Source organism: Carya illinoinensis, chromosome 13 (assembly GCF_018687715.1).
Source record: "Carya illinoinensis cultivar Pawnee chromosome 13, C.illinoinensisPawnee_v1, whole genome shotgun sequence".
Taxonomy (NCBI): domain Eukaryota; kingdom Viridiplantae; phylum Streptophyta; class Magnoliopsida; order Fagales; family Juglandaceae; genus Carya; species Carya illinoinensis.
This window is the reverse complement of record NC_056764.1, coordinates 3354423-3374840: the sequence shown is the minus strand read 5'-3', so window position 1 is coordinate 3374840 and position 20418 is coordinate 3354423. Positions and strand designations below refer to the sequence as shown.

General features: G+C 35.7%; 1 protein-coding gene across 1 annotated transcript; it reads right to left on the bottom strand.

Moving 5' to 3' along the window:
- Positions 1 to 596: 596 nt before the first annotated feature.
- Positions 597 to 1834, bottom strand: LOC122290748 (auxin-responsive protein SAUR36-like). Its single transcript, XM_043098366.1, has one exon. The coding sequence runs from the start codon at positions 1400 to 1402 to the stop codon at positions 881 to 883; it is 522 nt and encodes a 173-aa protein (XP_042954300.1). The 5' UTR covers positions 1403 to 1834; the 3' UTR covers positions 597 to 880.
- Positions 1835 to 20418: the final 18584 nt, after the last annotated feature.

Genomic DNA, 20418 nt, shown 5'->3' with positions numbered 1-20418 from the left:
TTTCAGCTTAAATGATTCCTCCTTGCATGTAATTTAAATCAATCGGGCTTAGATCCAGAAGATATATACACGTAAAATTTGACTAGACTCCATCAAATTTAATTACTTTATAAAAAATATTTCTTCTTGATTTATAATACTTTAACTACAAATAAATTATACAAAATAAACTCACAAAATGACATGATTTGATGTGATATGTCAAATTATAAAATTACTTTTATCTTAAAATAGGTCTAAAAAATCACATAAAACTATATGATTAGTTTATAAATTTCCTTTTATATAATTCTTTTATTTATAGAGCGCTCAATATAATATATACTCGTAGCCATTAGGATGAGTAGAGCGAAAATGAAACTATCTGAAAAAAACCATTGTAATTAATGGTAGTTGAAAGTTTATTATATTGGTGGACGACGTTTGATCACCTATATATACAAATTCGACCGCTTAAATTAAAATAATTAGTTTTAAGTATTCAAAAGGTAAATACCAACGTACAATATTATTCGTATTGATCAATAGTTGTTTTATTTTATCAGCATTTTTTTTATTTGTATAATTAGTATAAATGTCTATTTCTAGAGAAAAAGAACAAAAAAACAACAACAATATACTAAAATAAATCATATATTTACTTACGTCTAAAATCCTGTCCATCACTGCTAAAAAAAAATCTAATCCACCATAACACGTATGAAAAAGATTAAAAAGAAAACAACGGAAAAGTAAAACAAAGTAAGCTGTCTAAAGCAGCGAAGCACTGCTGTAACAAACAAAATTCAAAAACATCATCATCACAATCAGTTTGGAATCTTTTATCGTCGTCATCATAACTCAGTTCAACCACCGCACAATCTCTCTCCCTATGTCTCTTTCAATGGTGGCGCTTCCAGGTCAGCCGCCGGGAACCACCGCTGCCGGCGGCTATACGAGTCTGGACCCTCTCGAACTCTGCCATCCGGCAGGGGATCGTAATCCCGCCTTCGTGCTGAAATCCGTACTTCTCCTCGGCCTCCCTCAGAAGCTCACCAAACAGAGGATGGTTGAAGTAAATCACGGGAACTAAAACCCTGCGAAAGTCGCCGTCTTCCTGGCCAACGTAGACCGCCAGGTGCCCCTTCGGCACCGTCACCTTCTTCTCTTGGACCGGGTCAAGCCCTAAGGGTATGTAATTCGACCCGGGTCTGCTACAACACAGAGTCTTCGCCCCGCAAGTTAAACGCTGGCCCCAGGTGATGAGTTTCGAGATGTGCTTCAGTTTGGGTTTGCTCGACGTTGCTGGGGGCGGCGGCGGGTTCAGACGATGGTATTTAGGTCGGATCCGGGATTTACGAGCGATCCATTTGGAGGCCTGGACCAGGCGTTTCCCGAGCTTGAAGCCTCTGAACTCTCTCATCGTACGTACGTACGCAGTACGCTCTGGGTGACGGTGAATATAATGAAATGGGCGTTTTGTTCTTATGAGGGAGAAGTATTTCTCTAGCGGGCGACGGGGTTCAAGAAAAAGGCCATGGGTCGGCGACGGACATGGTGAGACGGGAGAGAGTGAGGCAAATTTCAGAGAGTGAGGTCGGTATATTTGACATCCTGGATAACTCTACTCCGGCAAGATTCTTTCATCCGAAAATAAAAACCTCCCTGGTAATGGCTTTAATTTTGATTGTGGAAAATATAGTACTAGTATTCTTTCGGCGATGGGTGTTAAGTGGAAAACCTCGAAGACTCCGCAAAAACCGGGAAAAAAAAGGGCCAGAAAGTTAGGAAGGAATAGGAGGATGAGAAACCAGTACGTCTGTGAGGTGTTCGCTGCAGCAGTTTTGGGAAGAAAAACGAGTATTATATAGCAAGCGTAGAAGCGAGGAAGTCAAGAGTCAGACGAAGGAACGGTCATATCATGACTGGCTGCGGCGAGGTTTAAACGGTGCGTGCGATTGCAACGGGTATATGAATGCGTATTTCCGTGTAATATATATACATATATACAGAAAATCTAAGCCTCACACTTTTTCATACTATTAAAATATATAAATTTACTATTTTATTCTTTATTATTTTACACTAATGTATTAGATATAGAGTTACTATATAGCAGTGCTCACACACACACATATATATATATATATGTGGGTGTATAATTTAAGAAATACTAAAATCTAAGATTTGACATTCTAATTTTACATGTTAATTAATAGATTAAACAAGTAAATATAAGTATTGAGAATTATTATATATCAACTCATTTTAATTATTATATAAGCAATGCTACATACAGTCGTAAAATTATAAACGTTACACAATCATTTTAAAAAAGAGTGGGGTCTACGATTAAAAAGTTAATTTTTTTTTCATGTAGGTCCATATTAATTTATTTTTTTTAAAATGACTACACGCCACTTGCACAATCACGATTATAAAAATCATTTCTCTTATTATATTTCTCTTAATGATTAAAAAAATTATTTATTAATTTATTTTTTTTATAATTATTTGATGTTACATAAAAACACAGAGAATGAAATTGATAAAAGAGATACAAATAATAGTGAATTGATTATCGTCAGATTCGGCGGGCAGCCTCCTGAGTTGAGGGCGGAAGGGTAATTATACACCACTAATCTGTTTACAATTTATAAATAATTTTAAGTATAATAATATTTTTATATTATATTTAAACACATCAAATCATTAATAAAGTTAAAATAAAATTTAAAATAATATTATTCTTTTTATATAATTATATACAAATTATAAATAAAAAGTAAGTTTAACGTTTTCCGAGGAGAAATTGGTGGGTGATTTCGGAGTTTGACTTTGGATGTGAGGGGTACTGCATGTCTGGAATGACAGAGTCAGGCGCATGCTCGTAGTTCGTACTAAGGTTAAGCTATCCTTGCCGACAGCAAGTAAAGTAAGGCAACAAAAGGCAAGAATATGTCTTTACCCTTGTTGACCAGAGAGTTTGGCATGCAATAAATACTTTTACATTTACATGATATAGATTGGCGGATATGATATTTGCTTCTCATGTATGTAAATCTCATATATATATATATATATTTTAAATATGTAAATCTTATATAATAACTTTATTTATTTTTTAAATAATTAGTTAGATTTGTATTATTTATAAAGTTATGTTACGTATAATTATTTTTATATTTTTTATATATTTTATAATGTGATTGATTAAAATAATTATTTTATTTTAAAAAAATATTATGGTCAATCACTTTAATATAATACGTAAAAAATATATAAAAATAATTGTATTAAAATTTTTATTATTTATGTCCTCTCTTTTTTTAATTATTAGAATTCATTTAACTTTTCACGATGTAATTAAGTCTTTTCTATCTATTCGTAACTGATAATATTGTGCTATTAAGGTCATGCTCAAATAAATAAAAAAGAAACCACGCACGTTGTTTCGCCGAAGAAATTGGTAGAACGGAACACGTACGCGCCTTTAGAATACCAAACACAAAAGGACCCAGTCTCTGATTTACCCACCATGGGTCATGTATGCGCATGCGCGGTACGATCGAGTCTACGTGATAATTTTATTATCCTGCTAATGGAGCCTAAAGCCACGCGGCAACGACCTCATCTGCATGTTCGATCCTTCCCAGCAACTTCAAATGCTGGTTCTAGTACTTCACACTTGGGGCCCAGCTCATTTCATCCAAAGCTAGGTACAATAGCGTATGTGAAAATTGAAAAGGACATACTAATAAAAATACTCGATACGTGCGTAGATATTGGCCCAAATTCTTCACGTTTAGTTCAAAGGCTTGCATCATTAAAAAGTTACATTTCCTATAAACCGTTCATGTGATATCATATATTATACGACCAGTTATAATTATAGAAAAAATTTAAGTATGAATATATATATATTTTTTGATAATTATTATAAAAGACTTTTACATCAATGATATATTGAATATAAATAATGCTAAATACAATCATATATTATACAATATTTTATTTTTAAAAAAATTAGGATCTATTATTTAAAAAATAATTTTTTTAATGTAAATCTTATATTTATCTACTTCTTTTAAAGAGAATGCGAGAGACTTGCACGTCTTAAGAGCATTAGTAGTGGCCTAAGCCAAAATATTTTTTGGCCAAATTTTGATAATTAGAAATTTCACTTTTATAATTTTAGCTACCAACTTTTCAATAACACCAAATAACAAAATTTTTAAATTATTGATATTCTATTAAAATATCAACTTTCTCATCTTCATTCATTTTAATTCTAATTTTAATTTGTTATAATTAAAGTACACATTAATTTTCTAACGTTTATATTATTCTTATATGGTTGTCAAAAAACACAATCATAACTATGAATCTATGATTTATGCGATATCAATGCATTCTTATCTCTTGCTACGTAAAAAAGAAGGGTTCATATAGATCATTTTATATTATTGCTTAAAAAGCTTATTTCACAGAGTTCAGAGAATCCAATTTCAAGGAAAAAAAAAAAATAGTCATAGGAGATGTGTTTTCAACAGTGGCTAGTGAAAAAAGCATGTGGATTATGTTCTAGGAGATGTGTTTTGTGATTTTGTGCGTTTGAAAAGATACAAGCAGAAAGAATTTTTTTAAGGCCAAAAAATTATTTGGCCAGCAGTTAAAAAGGGAATGGCTAAATTTACTGTACAAGTATTGAGTTTGATGTAGATGTGTATTGTGAAAGTTAACTAAATTTTGGCCAAAATATGATTATGCTTAGCTCACTAATAATGCTCTAAAACAACATATATATAATTCTCATCAGGCCTATCGACAAACATGCTTATATATTTAATAAGTTATATAATTATTGAATGTGAAAAGTTTAATCAATGTGACCTTCCCATTTGTTTTATCTCAAAAATATATTTTCTTGTCAAGAACATGATGGAATAAAATATTTATTCGATTGTTTGAGTAGTTTTAATTGTGGTCATATTCAGTTTTGGTTATCAAAATGATTTTAAATGACTGTCATGTAAGCTAAGTAAGAGAATGAAAGAACACGCTTTATTGGTATTAAACTCTGAAAATTAAAATAAAGATACTATTCATTTGAAAATGATCAGTTACATTTATTGATGAAAGGAAACAACAGTTAAAAATTTGTGAATAAGAGTCTTGGCCTATCTATATATAATGTCATGTGATTCTTCATCATTCACATTCATTAACGTAAATAAAAATTTATTGAAAACCTTTATCCAATACTTTTCATATAGAAATTTGTAAAGGTTCACAATCCAGAAATTATCAATTTCTGCAAATACTTAATCTAAGGTGGTTAGAGGTTAGTATTCTTACGATAATTTATCATTAGATCTTCTCCCAAATCTTACAATAGTGGTACTAAGACAAACAAACTTTTGGTTTGAAAAGTTTCACCAATCTAAGCAAATATAAGTGGGACTAATGGTTTTGGTTCAGGATATATAATAATATTTGTTTATATAGGAGATCAAATAAAGTTTGATTTGCTTATATAACTATAATTTATCATGGTTGGCTAATTATGTAAAAGATAAAGAAAGTATACCCAACATCTTATTATAATAAGCTTTAATTTTGATAAATCAATAAGAATAATTCTATTTAAAAGTTTTTATTACACAAATCAAGTTATCAACTATACATCATCTACATAATATAATATAATTTTAAATTTTAAATTTTATAAATTAAATTATGTAATATAAATATTGTGTAGTATAAGAACGTTTAAATAATTCCATACAATAAATAAATTGGGAATAAGAACTTTGTAGAAATAGTATAATGGTATAAATGCTCTTTCTGACTCTTCCTTGGATGGGACTATGAACAATTATTCAACAATATTATTAATTCCCTTCTTCATAAGCAACTGATTGTCTACTTATGTTCTTTGACTGCCACGTGTTTGATTCAGTATAAATTATCATGCAGACACGTCTTTAGTCCACCTCAGATACACAGTAGGTTTCCCTGTTGCCAAGAAAAAATCGGGGTGTGGCATTGACCGTTACGGCCGAGGAAGAACGTCGAACCTTCCTTCTCCGTACGATGTACGAGGGAGCGTACCCTAGTGGGGCCATCTGGAGTTAAACGGCTCTGTCATTTCAAAAAATGGTGGTATCGGTTGCGCCACGTGAACCAACCAGTTAGCGTAACGCGTACGATTTTCTCTAAGGTGGTGGGCGGAACCTGCAGAGAGCAACCTCGCTACACGAAATTAACTATAATTATTATAATTTTTTAAAATTTATATATAAAATATAATAAATAATTTAATTGTTTTAATTTTAAAAATAAAATTAATATTATAATAATATTTTTTAAAATTTTTGGTAGAATATATCATTTCATTTAAATTATAGAGATAAAGTATCTCAATTTCCATAAAAGCAAAGTAGTTAGGCTCTCTCTTTCTTATTGACCTTAATTAACTTCGTACCCCGATGTTCAAACAACTTGCCAAAATGGAACAAATTTTAGAAAAATCAAGACAATACTTTCTTTGAAACAATTATCTTCCTTTTTTTCTTTCCTTACCTTCACATTATTTAATCAATTTTTGATTGGTGTAAGCTTTTAAAATAATAAAAAATATTATAGAATTAGTGTGTAGAGTATATTTAATAAAATAATTATATAATATAATTGATTTGAAATATAAATTCTAGAATTCAAATCATATAAATCAAATCATATTATTTAATTGACGTGAATAGTTTACTCTACATACCGATTTAAGAATATATTATCTGCTAAGATAATTGATGTTTCCATTAACATGATCTTAAAACAAAAGTTCTAAATTTGAAGTATGAAAGTGTTAAATGGAGGGGGCGCCCACACGGGCAGACCCCCCTTTTGGTTGCATGCGTTATAACGCATGGCTTAAAGCCATGCGTTACACAGCCGGTAAACGCATGGCTTTAAGCCATGCATTTCCAGCGTATTGAAGGCTGGCCGTGTAGGGGGCTATATATAGCCCCCCTCCTTTTGATATTGATGCATCAATCACAATAGTGAAAATTTCTCTCTCACTTGTTCTCTCTTGAAATAGTTTATAGGCTGTGGATTTATTAAGTGTTACTCTAGTTTTATAACTACGTAGTACACTTTACCACTAAGAGAAAACGCTTGGTTTTTTGTCGCGCTGGAGAAACTTGTGGAGCATTTCTTTAAGCTAAGCCTGAGGTACTTTCCGCTGTGCATTCTAACATTGGTATCAGAGCGTGTACTATAATTGCTTCCAGTTTCTTTTTGGAATATGCATGTAAATTGTGATTATTTTTTTTCACACATGTGGTGTTGCAGTTTTAAAAAAAAAAAAAAGTTTTTTTTTTTTTATTTGGCTGAAGCCGCTGCAGTGGTGCAGCGCTCACCACCTTACACGGTGGTGCAGCGCGCACCACTCCTCCACCTGGTGGTGCAGCGCGCACCACCTGAGCATGGTGGTGCAGCGCGCACCGTAGGGTGCTGCGCGGCACCCCTGCAATGGTGCTGCGCGCACCACGGTGCCGCATGCACCGACTGGAGCCCACGGTGCACGGAGCATCGTGGGGGCACCACGACGGTGCTGCAAGCACCGCCTCGGTGCTGCGCGCACCTGAGGGGTGCTGCCAGCACCAGAGCCGCACACCAGAGCAGCGCCGGCTCAGTGCTGCGCGCACCAGAGCAGCGTTGGCTCGGTGCTGCGCGCACAGTGAGGTGCTGTGCCAAAGCAGCACCGGCTCGGTGCAGCGGTGCTGCGCCAGGGTGCAGCGCGCACCGTGAGGTGCTGCCAGCACCACCTAGGTGCTGCGGCAGCACCCAGCTTCCTTTGGAAGCGATTTCCGGTGATCGGGGGCGCCGGTGATGTCCAAAAGAAGCAGCTGAAATTTTTTTTTTTCAGAGTTACTGTTCACGTGAACAGTAACTCGCGGGAGGAAGAAGATGACTTTAGTCATCTATCCTCTGTGGGCCGGGCTGGGCTTGGGCCCTTTGGGCCACTTTGTTTTGGGTTTAAGCAGAACAAAAGGAAGGGGCTGTTTTTTTTAAGCCCATAATTTTTTTTTTCTGTATTTTTTTTAAACCCGAAAATAAAAATAAATAAAAAATAAATAAAAAAATTAAATAAAATTTTTTTTGGCATGATTCAATATATGTTTAGATATATTGTTATATTACATGTGATCTTTTATTCAATTATGAGATTAAATGTGATAACATGTGAATATTTGTTTTCATACTATTTTTTTTCCATAATGTTATATTACATGTGATCTTTTATTTAATTTTGAGATTAAATGTGATAACATGTATGTGTGTATTGAACATGTGGAAATATGATTATTTTATCATCTATGAATGTTAGACTTAAATGTTTAGACATTAGTCTTTATTTCTTTTAGTGATAAAATAGAAAATCCCACTAAGTGGTCTTAGTTAGAATTGTCAATGTGAATGATAGGCTGAAAGAATTGCAGTGACCCCAGTAAGAACTGTAAATGCATTGTATAGCCAAAAGACCATGGTGACCCCAGTAAGAACTGTAAATGCACTGCATAGCCAAAAGGACTACAGTGGCCCCAGTAAGAACTGTAAATGCACTGATGGGATAAGAAAAATGGACTGTAATGGTCTCATATGAACCATCTTTGTAGACTGGCCCAACAGGTTGCTGTAGTCTGGCTGTCTTTGTAGACTGACCCAACAGGTTACTATGGTCTAGGTAGCTGTCCTTGTAGACTGGCCCAAAAGGTTACTGCGGTTTTAGTAAGTTATGTCTTTACATGTGACTAGGCCTAGATGACTACTTAAGATAGTGGGAGTATGGTTGAGATTCATGATGATAAATTCTCCCATATTCGTTTTTTAAAATTTGCGCAGGAATTGAGTTAGAAATCTAATAATTGGATATTGTGGCGCAAGAGATGATTCTGAAGCCTAGCGATTTTTTGATCTTGCGACATGTCTAAATTATTCTTTTTCTAACTTGAAAGGACGCGGCAGATTTCTTAGGTGTGTGAGTAATATCCCTTCTTTGCGTATTGTAGTGAAATGACATCCAAAAATATTGTTGCCGACTTAAACAAAGGGGAGAAATTAGATGGAGAAAACTATGACATATGGCATCGCAAGATTCAATATGTCTTAGATGAGCAAGAGGTCTTGGAGGCCTTATCTCACACCCTTACTATGCCTGAGGAAGGGAACTCAGAACAACACAAGATAGATCAACAAGCCTATACCCAATGGGCTAAGAAAAATCGGTGCGCGCGCATAATTATGTTAAGCAGCATGCACAATGATCTAATGTGTGAGTTCGAGGTTTATGACACTGCCCAAAGCATGTGGGAGGCTTTGAAGTTGAAGTTTGGTGGGACTTCAGCCACTAGGTTGCGTGGATTAACCATGAGGTTCGATTCCTATAAGATGCGCTCTGACCATACGATGAAGCAGCATCTTAGGGCTATGTCAACTATGATCCGCGAACTTAGGTCGGCAGGAAACAACCTGACAGATGAACAGCAAGTATAGGCAGTGATAAGATCACTACCGAATTCTTGGGAGAACATGAGCCAGAATTTGACGCATAACGAGAATATCAAAGACTTTGATGATATCTCGCGTCATTTGGAATTGGAGGCTGAGCGCCTAGAGGCTGCTAAGCCCAATCATATGGCCTATGTGGCTAATGCTGGTTCGCGCAAGGCATCAAGGCCTAAGCGCAAAAAGTCCAAGAATGGAGTGGCTGCTGGACATATTAAAAAAGTGTCAGGAACTTCTCAGCGCACCAAGAGGGGCAAGCGCGGGAAAAACAAGTCAAAATTAGAGTGCTTCAACTGCGAAAAAATTGGCCACTTCGCTCGTGACTGCACTGAGCCGAAGAAGGTACACTCTGACTTTTCTCGCATTGTTTTTGTAACTAGCCATGTGATGGTTGCTGACTCCTATCCTTTGTAGACTGTTGATTCAGGAGCGACCGAGCACATAGCGCGAGATAGAGTCGGATTTGTGGAGTATCGCCGGATTCCAACTGGGAGCCGTGATATCAAGGTGGGGAATGGAGCTAGCGTGGAGGTACTGGGACTTGGTACCTACAAGCTGGACTTGCGGGGTGGCCGCACTCTTTTTCTCCACAATGTGCTATACGCTCCCGAGATCCGAGGAAACTTACTTTCAGTTGTCACTCTATTAAAACTTGGTTTTCGGATTGTTTTTGAAAACAATTATGTTTCCTTTCATTTGGGCCATGTGTTTTATGGCAATGCTTTTCTTCAAGACGGTTTTATGATATTGGATTTGGTTTATTCTAATATAAATGAATCTATTGCTTTTCTTACTTCATTTATTGATAATTTGGATTCATACACATGGCATGCTAGACTTGGCCATATAGGGCAAGATAGAATGACTCGATTAGTTAGAGAAGGCCTAATAGGCAATCTCGCTAAGGTCATCTTGCCCACGTGTGAACATTGTCTAGTGGGAAAAGTTAAGAGAAAACCGTTTGGAAAAGCCACTAGGGCATCTTTTCCACTGCAATTAGTTCACTCAGACATCTGTGGTCCAATGAGTGTGAGGGCAAGACACGGAGGTGTCTACTTCATCACTTTTATAGATGATTTTTCACGTTACGGTCATATCTACTTAATCTCCCATAAGTCTGAAGCATTGTAATGTTTTAGGCGATATCTAAGAATGGTTGAGAATCAAGTAGATAAGAGTTTAAAAACTCTAAGAACTGACCGAGGACGAGAATATCTCTCTGAGCAATTTAAAAGGCTCTGTGATGAAAAAGGAATCAAAAGACAGTTAACGATGCCAAGTACGCCACAACAAAATGGCGTGGCGGAAAGGAGAAATCGAACACTGCTTGAGATGGTTAGGTCAATGATGGCGCAAACAAACCTACCAATTTCTTTTTGGGGGGATGCACTTTTGACTGCTGCCTACATTCTTAACCGAGTGCCCTCCAAATCAGTAACTTCCACTCCATATGAACTATGGACCGGCAAGAAACCCAATTTGAGTAACTTGCGGCCATGGGGTTCAACGGGTTTTGTTCATGATCTTTCTCATAAGTATGAGAAATTAGGCCCTAGAGGGAAGAAGTGTATCTTTATAAGGTACTCAGAACACTCTAAAGGGTATGTGTTAATAGGTGAACAAACTGATGGAAGTGTAACTGAGATTGAATCACGAGATGTGGACTTCATTAAAAATGAATTTCCAAATAGAGGTGAGGTTGACAGGAGTTTAGAACTTCATGAGATTGTGGAACAAGAGAAAAGTGCTCCAAGGAATTTAGTTGAGAATGAGGAAGAAATTCTTCAAGCTCCTACAAATGATAAAAGGGACTTAAATCCGAGTGGGAGCACACCGCTTGTCAATCAATCACAACAACCTCAGCCGCGTAGAAGCACACGTGAAAGTATTCCCCGTCGTCGTTTTGAGATTGAAGGGGAAGCTTTTATGGTAGCTCCGCATGATGATGATGAGCCTAGGACAATTCATGAGGCTCTCTCATCTTCTACTAAAGATGAGTGGATGAAAGCTCTTAATGATGAAATTGAGTCTATGAAGACTAACCAGGTCTGGGATCTGGTTGATCTACCGACAGGGCGTAAGACTATTGGGAACAAATGGGTTCTTAAAGTCAAATGCAAGTCGGATGGATCGATAGATAAGTACAAATCTCGCTTAGTGGCGAAAGGATATACCCAACAGGAGGGTATAGACTATGAGGAAACTTTTTCACCAGTGGTGAGATTTGCTTCAATTCGCCTGATTCTAGCTATAGTAGCAAACATGGATTTGGAACTCTACCAAATGGATGTTAAGACAACATTTCTCAATGGAGAACTAGATGAGGAGATTTATATGGATCAACCAACGGGTTTTGTGGTCAAAGGTCAAGAGCGCAAAGTGTGCAAGCTCAAACGATCAATATATGGCCTAAAACAATCATCTAGGCAATGGTACCTCAGATTCCATCGAGCCGTTCTTTCGAATGGGTTTATGATGATCACAGAGGACCATTGTGTCTATGTCAAAAGGTCCAAGAAGAGTTTCATTATGTTGTCATTATATGTTGACGACATACTACTAGCTGGAAATGATAAAGGGTTGATAGTCGCCACAAAAGAGTGGTTATCCTTCAATTTTGAGATGAAGGATATGGGTGAAGCAGAATACATTCTGGGAGTTAAGATCTACAGAGATTGCTCAAAGAGACTTTTGTGTTTGTCCCAACAGACTTACATAAAGAAAGTCCTCGAGCATTTCCTAATGAGTGAATGTAAACCCATTGACACCCCTGTTGCAAAAAGCGAGAACTTGTCTAAAGAGTTATGTCCTAAGACTCAAATGGAAAAGGAAAAGATGGCCCATGTCCCTTATGCTAATGCTGTGGGTAGTCTGATGTACGCAATGATGTGTACTCGGCTTGATATATGCTATGCAGTTGGCCTAGTGAGTAGATTCCAATCTAACCCCGGACTGGCTCACTGGAAAGCAGTCAAGAGGATTATGTGATATCTCAAGGGAACTGCAGACTATGTGCTGTGCTATCAAGGTTCAGATTTGCAGCTAAAAGGTTACAGCGATGCCGACTGGGGCAGTGACCTAGATGAGCGTAAATCAACCACTGGGTATGCTTTTCTGCTCAACAATGGCACCATTACATGGAGCAGCAAGAAACAACCCTGTATAGCTTTATCCACCATGGAGGCAGAATACATAGCTTGTTTTGCAGCGGTTCAAGAAGCTGTTTGGTTACGGAGATTCCTCAAGCATTTAGACATTGGCACGGATTCTTCAGATTCAGTGACAATATTCTGCGATAGCACGGCTGCTCTCGCATATGCTAAGGACTCTAAGTACCATGGAAGAACCAAACACATAGATATCAGATATCACTACATCAGAGACATGGTAGCGCAAAAGGAAGTGGTTCTGAAACACCTCTCTACAAGTCGCATGGTTGCTGATCCCTTAACGAAGCCTATAGCAAGAGATGTCTTTGAGGCTCATGCTAGGAATCTAGGACTACGTAGATTGTAAATGTTTTTTGTGTTTCAAATGACATTGAGATGTAACCTTTCCTTTGGGATATTAATACAATATGATTCAGTTATTGTCTTTATCGTATTGTCTTTCTAATTCACACACAAGATATGTCAACAGGTTTAGATCGGCTCACTCACACGAGCGATCGCCTCTAGCGCTTGAGAAGCGAGTAGAGATGAGACATTGTGTTCTAAGATACTTGTCTAAGTGGAAAAGTTAGTTGACACAAAGATATGTCGATTTTAGTGGGAGCTAAGATCAGGTCCAATCAGAGGACTATGCATGGGTTACCCCACAACCTATGTAGCCTGTGGTTAGCCAGATGTGAGATCCTCTTTGACACCTTGGAGGCGAGCAAATAGAGGAACTCGGGTTAGACGCTTAAGGAGCGACTAGACTAAGATCTATACGGTGTTGATATAGACATATGCTCTTTAAAAAAGAGAAATCCACCGTAGCATGTATTTTATACTACATGTGCTTATTCGACCAAATGAGTAAGTGAGTAAATGGTTCTCCTCTTTCTCACTGTGTGAGTCTCATTTTTTTTAAGTGTCCTTTACTTTTGACTATGTCACAAGATGGAGGTTATAATGTCTGCTACTTTGGCATGTTGTCTATGGCCATGATTAATACGGTCTAAAGAGGCATTGCTGGGAAAGCGGTTTGACCAAAATTGACTGATATGAGTGCAAAGGGAAGATTCTTCGATATCGCATCTTCAATAGTGTTTGCTGACGTCAAACTATGACGCTACATACTGGTAGCGACTAAGGTTGTGAACATATTGAAATGATTTAGAGATAGTCAAGCATTGTTCTGAGTTTTCTGAAACTCAAGAGGGTTTCGAAAATGCTTAAACTGATGCGATCGAATGAGTCTAGGACATAACCAAACACTTTAGGGATGTTACTATGCTAGTCTTCTCTGGGAGAGATTTAGTGTATGTATTCCCACCTTTCTGAAGATATGCTTGGTGGTCGCACGGCCTATTTACTTGTGTGAACAAGATTGAGAACATTAGAGAGATGCAGACCTAGGGTCATGCCCATTGTGTGCGAGTGAGAGATGTTAAATGGAGGGGGCGCCCACACGGGCAGACCCCCCCCTTTGGTTGCATGCGTTATAACGCATGGCTTAAAGCTATGCGTTACACAGCCGGTAAATGCATGGCTTTAAGCCATGCGTTTCCAGCGTATTGAAGGCCAGCCATGTAGGGGGGCTATATATAGCCCCCCTCCTTTTGATATTGATGCATCAATCACAATAGTGAAAATCTCTCTCGCACTTGTTCTCTCTTGAAATAGTTTATAGGCTGTGGATTTATTAAGTGTTACTCTAGTTTTATAACTACGTAGTACACTTTACCACTAAGAGAAAACGCTTGATTTTTTGTCGCACTGGAGAAACTTGTGGAGCATTTCTTTAAGCTAAGCCTGAGGTACTTTCCGCTGTGCATTCTAACAGAAAGCACACTTCATTTGGAGATTTAAGCCATGGAGATCATGCAAGCTAAAATGACACAAAATTTTTTTTTTCCTATTTAAAATGATCGAAACACCCGTTTGGTTGCACAGATGAGATGAGATGAGATAAGATATTTTAAATAGTAATAAATAAAATATTGTTATAATATAATTTTTAAATATTAATTTTGTATTGGAATTTGAAAAAGTTAGATTGTTTATTATATTTTGTATTGAGATTTGAAAAATATGTAATGTTGAGTTGAAATGAGATAAGATGAGATTTTTTGTTCTGGTTAACCAAACACTAGGAGTACTTTTTTTTTTTCAAAGTTTTAATAGCGGCTATTGTGACTATTTGATATATATAATACGAGTTTTTTTTTTTCAATGTCAGAGACCAAATCTGATTTTGAGACTGTAAAACGACATCATGAATTTCAAAGACCGAATGAATTTGCTTGAAAAAAAAAATAATAATAATAAATGATGGAATTAATCGTAAGTTATGTCTATTGGGAATTTGAACGTTTCCATACTTTATGTTATTTAAGATCCATGCCGAGAGTCGCATAATGTTAATCTTCAATTTCATGTCTGTCACATTAACAATATTAAACATGTTTTTTTTTTTTTGAGACATTAAACATGTTACATTATGGATACGTGTTATAAGTATCACTTCTCTCTATTTTTTAATTGAAAAAATATATCAAAGTAAAAAGAATAAGCAATATAGTGTATTTTAAAAATGTCATTACATTTAAAGTACTGTACGAGACAGATTATCATGTACAAATCATTTGATCTCTTTATGTCTCAATTAGCAAGTGTCTATATATGTTACTCATGTTGGATAAGTACTAGATATATTATTTTTCATCATGTTGCCTGTTCGTATTGTTCCAGTGCTGAACTGGCATCTGATTCAGAGACAATACGAGCGTCTTAAATCTACTTGCATATATACTAATACAATATTTTACTTAATTAGTTGCTTTGGAATAAAGAATGTTAATTTGTTTGCTTTTTCTTTCAAAATATCGAAAAACAGCAGTCCTAATTTGGACCAGATGATCTAGAGGGGTACAGATCAAGACAGCTAGCTAGGACTTTTCTATATATGTGTATTGTTTTGTTGCGTACAAGATCATGTACTGCATGGCCAAGGAGTCGTGGCCTGTACAACACGACATCAACAGCCATGATGTTTTGTAAAGACAAACATCCAAACAAATTGAACAATTAAGATGTTTCTAACGACTCTTTCTTCTTTGTCCATATATCTGGGCTATCGAGATTCTTCACTCATATATATTTAATTACAATTAGTGTCTTGTGGACAGAAGAAAAACATTTGTATACTTCGAAAAATTGGTGTGAAAGGAAGAATATCAACTCGATTCATTATTGCTAGCTTCATGTTTAGGTGGGACTCGATGAAAAGGATGTCCTTGGCTGTTAATTTCCATCCAACGTCGTCTATTACAGAACTTGATATCTAGCTACTTTATGTGGATCATGTATTCACACATCATCAACTGATCTTTTGCTCAATCTTCCAATCTTTTTACTTTGAAAAATGATAATTGCATAGGTTTATGATGTGTAATTTATACGCTTTTTTTTTGAAAAAATGAATAAATATAATATCCACATAAAAAAAATCAATTTTTTAATTGTACAGTACTCAACTTTCTTTTAAACAAAGTGCATGAGCTTTTCAAACTCAACGGTATCTAATATTATATTAATGTGTTTTTTTTAGGATACTACCCTCTCTTTTGTAATTATTGATATATATATATATATATAATATCGTTTGCGTAAAAAAAAAAAAAAAAGAACATGTATTAACAACACTTATAATAAATTTTGTATAAATTATTTCTCATGATCTCAGCTAATTGACTAATCGGACAAAAAGTACAATTGATTTTCGACCGCCCTTTTTATTTTCGAAGTATAATATTTATATCCCAACGGAAAATAATGAATAAATATAAAATAATGTTCTACACATATATATATATTATAATGACTACCAAAATCATCAATGAAAATGGTGATAAAATTCCATTTGATCACAATGGTTGCCATCAACTGCTAGCTAGCTGATTTAGATAATATAAAAGGATCATATATATACAAGTAAATTCACACCATAATAATTAATAAAAACTTTATTAAAGAAAAGGTCATGTGCAAGAAGCTGCTGCGAAAAGGATCGTTAAAATAACAACAGTACCTTTGTTTTTAGTGTTTATATAATATTCTTTATTTGTTATTTTTTGTTGTTGTGGTGTTGTTGATCAATACCTTTCAAGCTTTTCCCAATTAATTCACATCAGATTTGGATTTTTAGGCAGAAGCAATTAATGCTAAATTAGATTTTAAAGAAATTGTTATATTATATAGCACAGCACTCCATAATTAATTAACGTACATATAAATTAAAAAGGGTCCAATATTAATGTAGTGGTTTGGAAGTTTCAACGTACATTGTGTATATATATATATAGTATGCAAGTCGTTGCATGCATTTGAAATTAACATGAAGATCATCTAGAACCCGGCCGACCGTACATGAATAATCAAAGAATTTGTGGCAATTAATTAGAAGCTTCACTTGAGAAGTACCTTATAGTCTCAAGTGAGTAATATAATTGAGGCCGGTGATTGGCTTTTGAAGGCGCTCCACGAGTTTAATTAGAACCTAGCTAGCTATCTAGCTGGCTAATTTGGTCAAAGTTCAAACCGAAATAACTTGTTAGAAAATGTGATTCGGTTAACCAATCTTTTGTATTTAATTAATTATAGATATATCTTTATATATTTATGAGAGTACTACTTGATCATGATGTAAGGTGTGACCGTGTGAAAATGACTTGGAACTTCATTTCCAGGTAAAAGACTCTTATAATCTGGGTCAAGGTTTTTTTTCTTCTTTTTTTTTTTTTTAAAAAAAAATTTTTATTTTCATCCGGGTCTAGAATTCGAGTAACCGGGTTTCGGATTTTATCCGAATTTTATCTGGATCGAAAATCGCATCACTCACCCACTTTTATGATTTTATCTGTAGATCGGTACCGTGTATGAGACTCGGTTACCGGATTTATAGCCCGGCAATTAAATCGTATTCACTTCGGGTTGCCGACACACTTGATTATAAAAAGTAGGTGGTGGATTCTTTGGACCAGTCTTTCGGCTCATTAATCTGTGACCCAAAGGACTGAGCAACTCTGATACGAAGACTTGAAGCTGGGCCGTAGTGAATTCAAGCTACTTTACAGCCCGTTCTATTTCCTTAAGTCCAGCTGTGATTCTCAGGTAGTCAGGTCCCCCCACCCCCCGAAAAGAGATACGTGATACTTGGCCCAATAGAAGAGTTTTTTTTTTGCCCAGAAAAGAAAAAGTAAAAACCCAAACAAAGTAGTTCGATCGAATCCGTATTAGTTTCGGCAGAAAACGTTTTGTGTAAGATCAGCATTCGGAAAGCAGGATGGGTGGGTTGGTTTGTAAGTAGAGTAATGGCAATTACAGTTTTAGGAAATACAAGTCCATAATATTTTTTTTTTTTTAAAAGTGAGGTCTATTATTTAAAAAATAATTTTTTTCATATGAATTTTATATTTACTTACTTTTTTCAAAAGAAATATGTAAAATTTATATATTTTAATACTGCAAATATCATATTTAAAAAAAAGTGAGGTCTATTATTTAAAAAATAATTTTTTTTATGTGAATTCTATATTTACCTACTTTTTTTCAAAAGGAATATGCTAAACTTACATATTTTAAGACTGCAAATATTATTTCTCTTATAAGTAACTTAATAGTAAAATTGATAACAAATAGAATTAAAAAGAGAGAAAGAAGGGAGTATTCTCTTTGGGGTCTCTTGTTGCAAGGCGATTTTGGAGGTGAAGTTAGAGTTAGCGTCAGTTTAATTGTGGGAGTGTGGGTTACGCCATAGATGAGATTGAATAGAGATGGAAACAATTGCGACTTTCTGAGGAGGAGGAAGTGGTTTTGGAGTTCCCGGAAGGGGATGATGAAGACGTTAAGCGAAATGGTCAAAGGAGTCTTATAAGAAAAATATGTCTTAATCGTGTAGTGGGGAAGGAAATTGTGAATAATGCAATGGGAAAAATATAGAGGATTAGCAAGAGGGCAGAATTCCAGGAAGTTGCAAAGAATACTTTTGTGATCACTTTTGATACCCATGCTGATAAAGAGAGCATTTTGGACGAAAGACCATGGCTCTTTGACAGTGGGTTGTTTGCACCGCAACAGTATGATAGTGCAATTCAACCTTCGCAGATTGTATTTGAAGTTGAGACTTTATGGGTTCAAATTCATAACCTACCGCTGGGTCAGATGACGAGGGATTTTAGTAGGCTTATTGGGGTGTCAATAGGGAGAGTTTTGGATGTTGATACGGCAGAAGATGGTGTAGGGTGGGGGAAGTACCTGTGGGTTAAACTTGAATTGTCCCTAAAAAAGCCTGTTGCTCGAGGATGTTTTGTCAATTCTTTTGGCAGGAAATTATGGGTGCAGTTCCAGTATGAAAAATTACCAAAGTTATGTTTCAAGTGTGGTTGTTTAACTCATGAAGCTTTAGGGTGTCAAATTGACACTCTACACATGGAGACAGAGGGGAAGAAAGTCATGCAATTTGGAGCATGGCTTCGAGCGGAGTTTGGCTTTAGAAGGAAATTATCCTTTGCATCTAAAATTGATAGTGCAGGGGATAAGGATGAACATTCTCCAACTACTCACAAGGAAGAGGGGTCTGTCGGTAGTACAGACTATGGTGGAAGGATGGTGCTGCCGAATGAAGAACATGCACCAGTAGTTGAGAAAGGAAGCAGTTCCGATTATAGCGAAATTGGCGGGTATAAGATAGGGATCGTTTTGAATAAGGTAGGGGATGGTAGTGAGAAGAGTAAGGAGCGTGATCTGGGGAGTGAGGGTGCGAATGATGTGGAAATTCAATTTTCAAAAGTATTGGATGTTGATAATAGTCCTTATCTTGATATAACCGATAAGGGTGATAATGGAAAGTTGATGGGCTTAAATGGGCCTTTTCTGGCTACTTTGGATGGGCTTAGGCCTGATCCGGTGAAAAGGCCCATTATGCATGTGCAGACACAGTCTACGTCTACGATGTGTACAGCTCAGGTGTTGCAAGAGGAAGTGGCTTTGTTTGCTGGACAGAACAATATGAATGACTCAGAACAAGTCAAGTATCAAACTGCCCAGATGGGACTCAAAAAGTGGAAGAGAAGAGGCCGTTCACAAGGTCAACTTGCTGCTAGTTTGGACATCTTGTCTGGACAAAAAAGATTGATTGATTAGGATGATTTGTTGAATGAAGTGGTGACTGCAAAGAAAGAGAAGTGTGATACTTTTAACCATAAGGTATTGGAGGAGGCTAGATCCTAGCTCCGCCAATCATTATGAAAATATTAAGTTGGAACTGTCGAAAGCTTGGGAACCCTTTGACAGTTCAAAATTTTAACTTTTTAGTTAAGGCAAAAGTTCCTAAGATGGTTTTCATCATGGAAACCAAGTTGTGTTCAAAACGTGCTCAAATTGTATTGTTCTTTGATGGATTAATGAAATTCTATTTCATTCAAAAAAAGAAAAGAAATTGATAACAACATTATTTTGTAAAATATTATACATTATTCTCTTATCTTATTTTTATTTTATTTGTAATGTTATTTATCAAGAAATGACATATGTAATTAAATGGTGTGTAAGCACACATTCCTTCTTTAAAAATAAAAAGTGGATAAATATTAAATTCACTTATAAAATTAATTTTTTAATAATAAATTTTTCTATTTTTTAAAAGATGTGCGCGTTATTT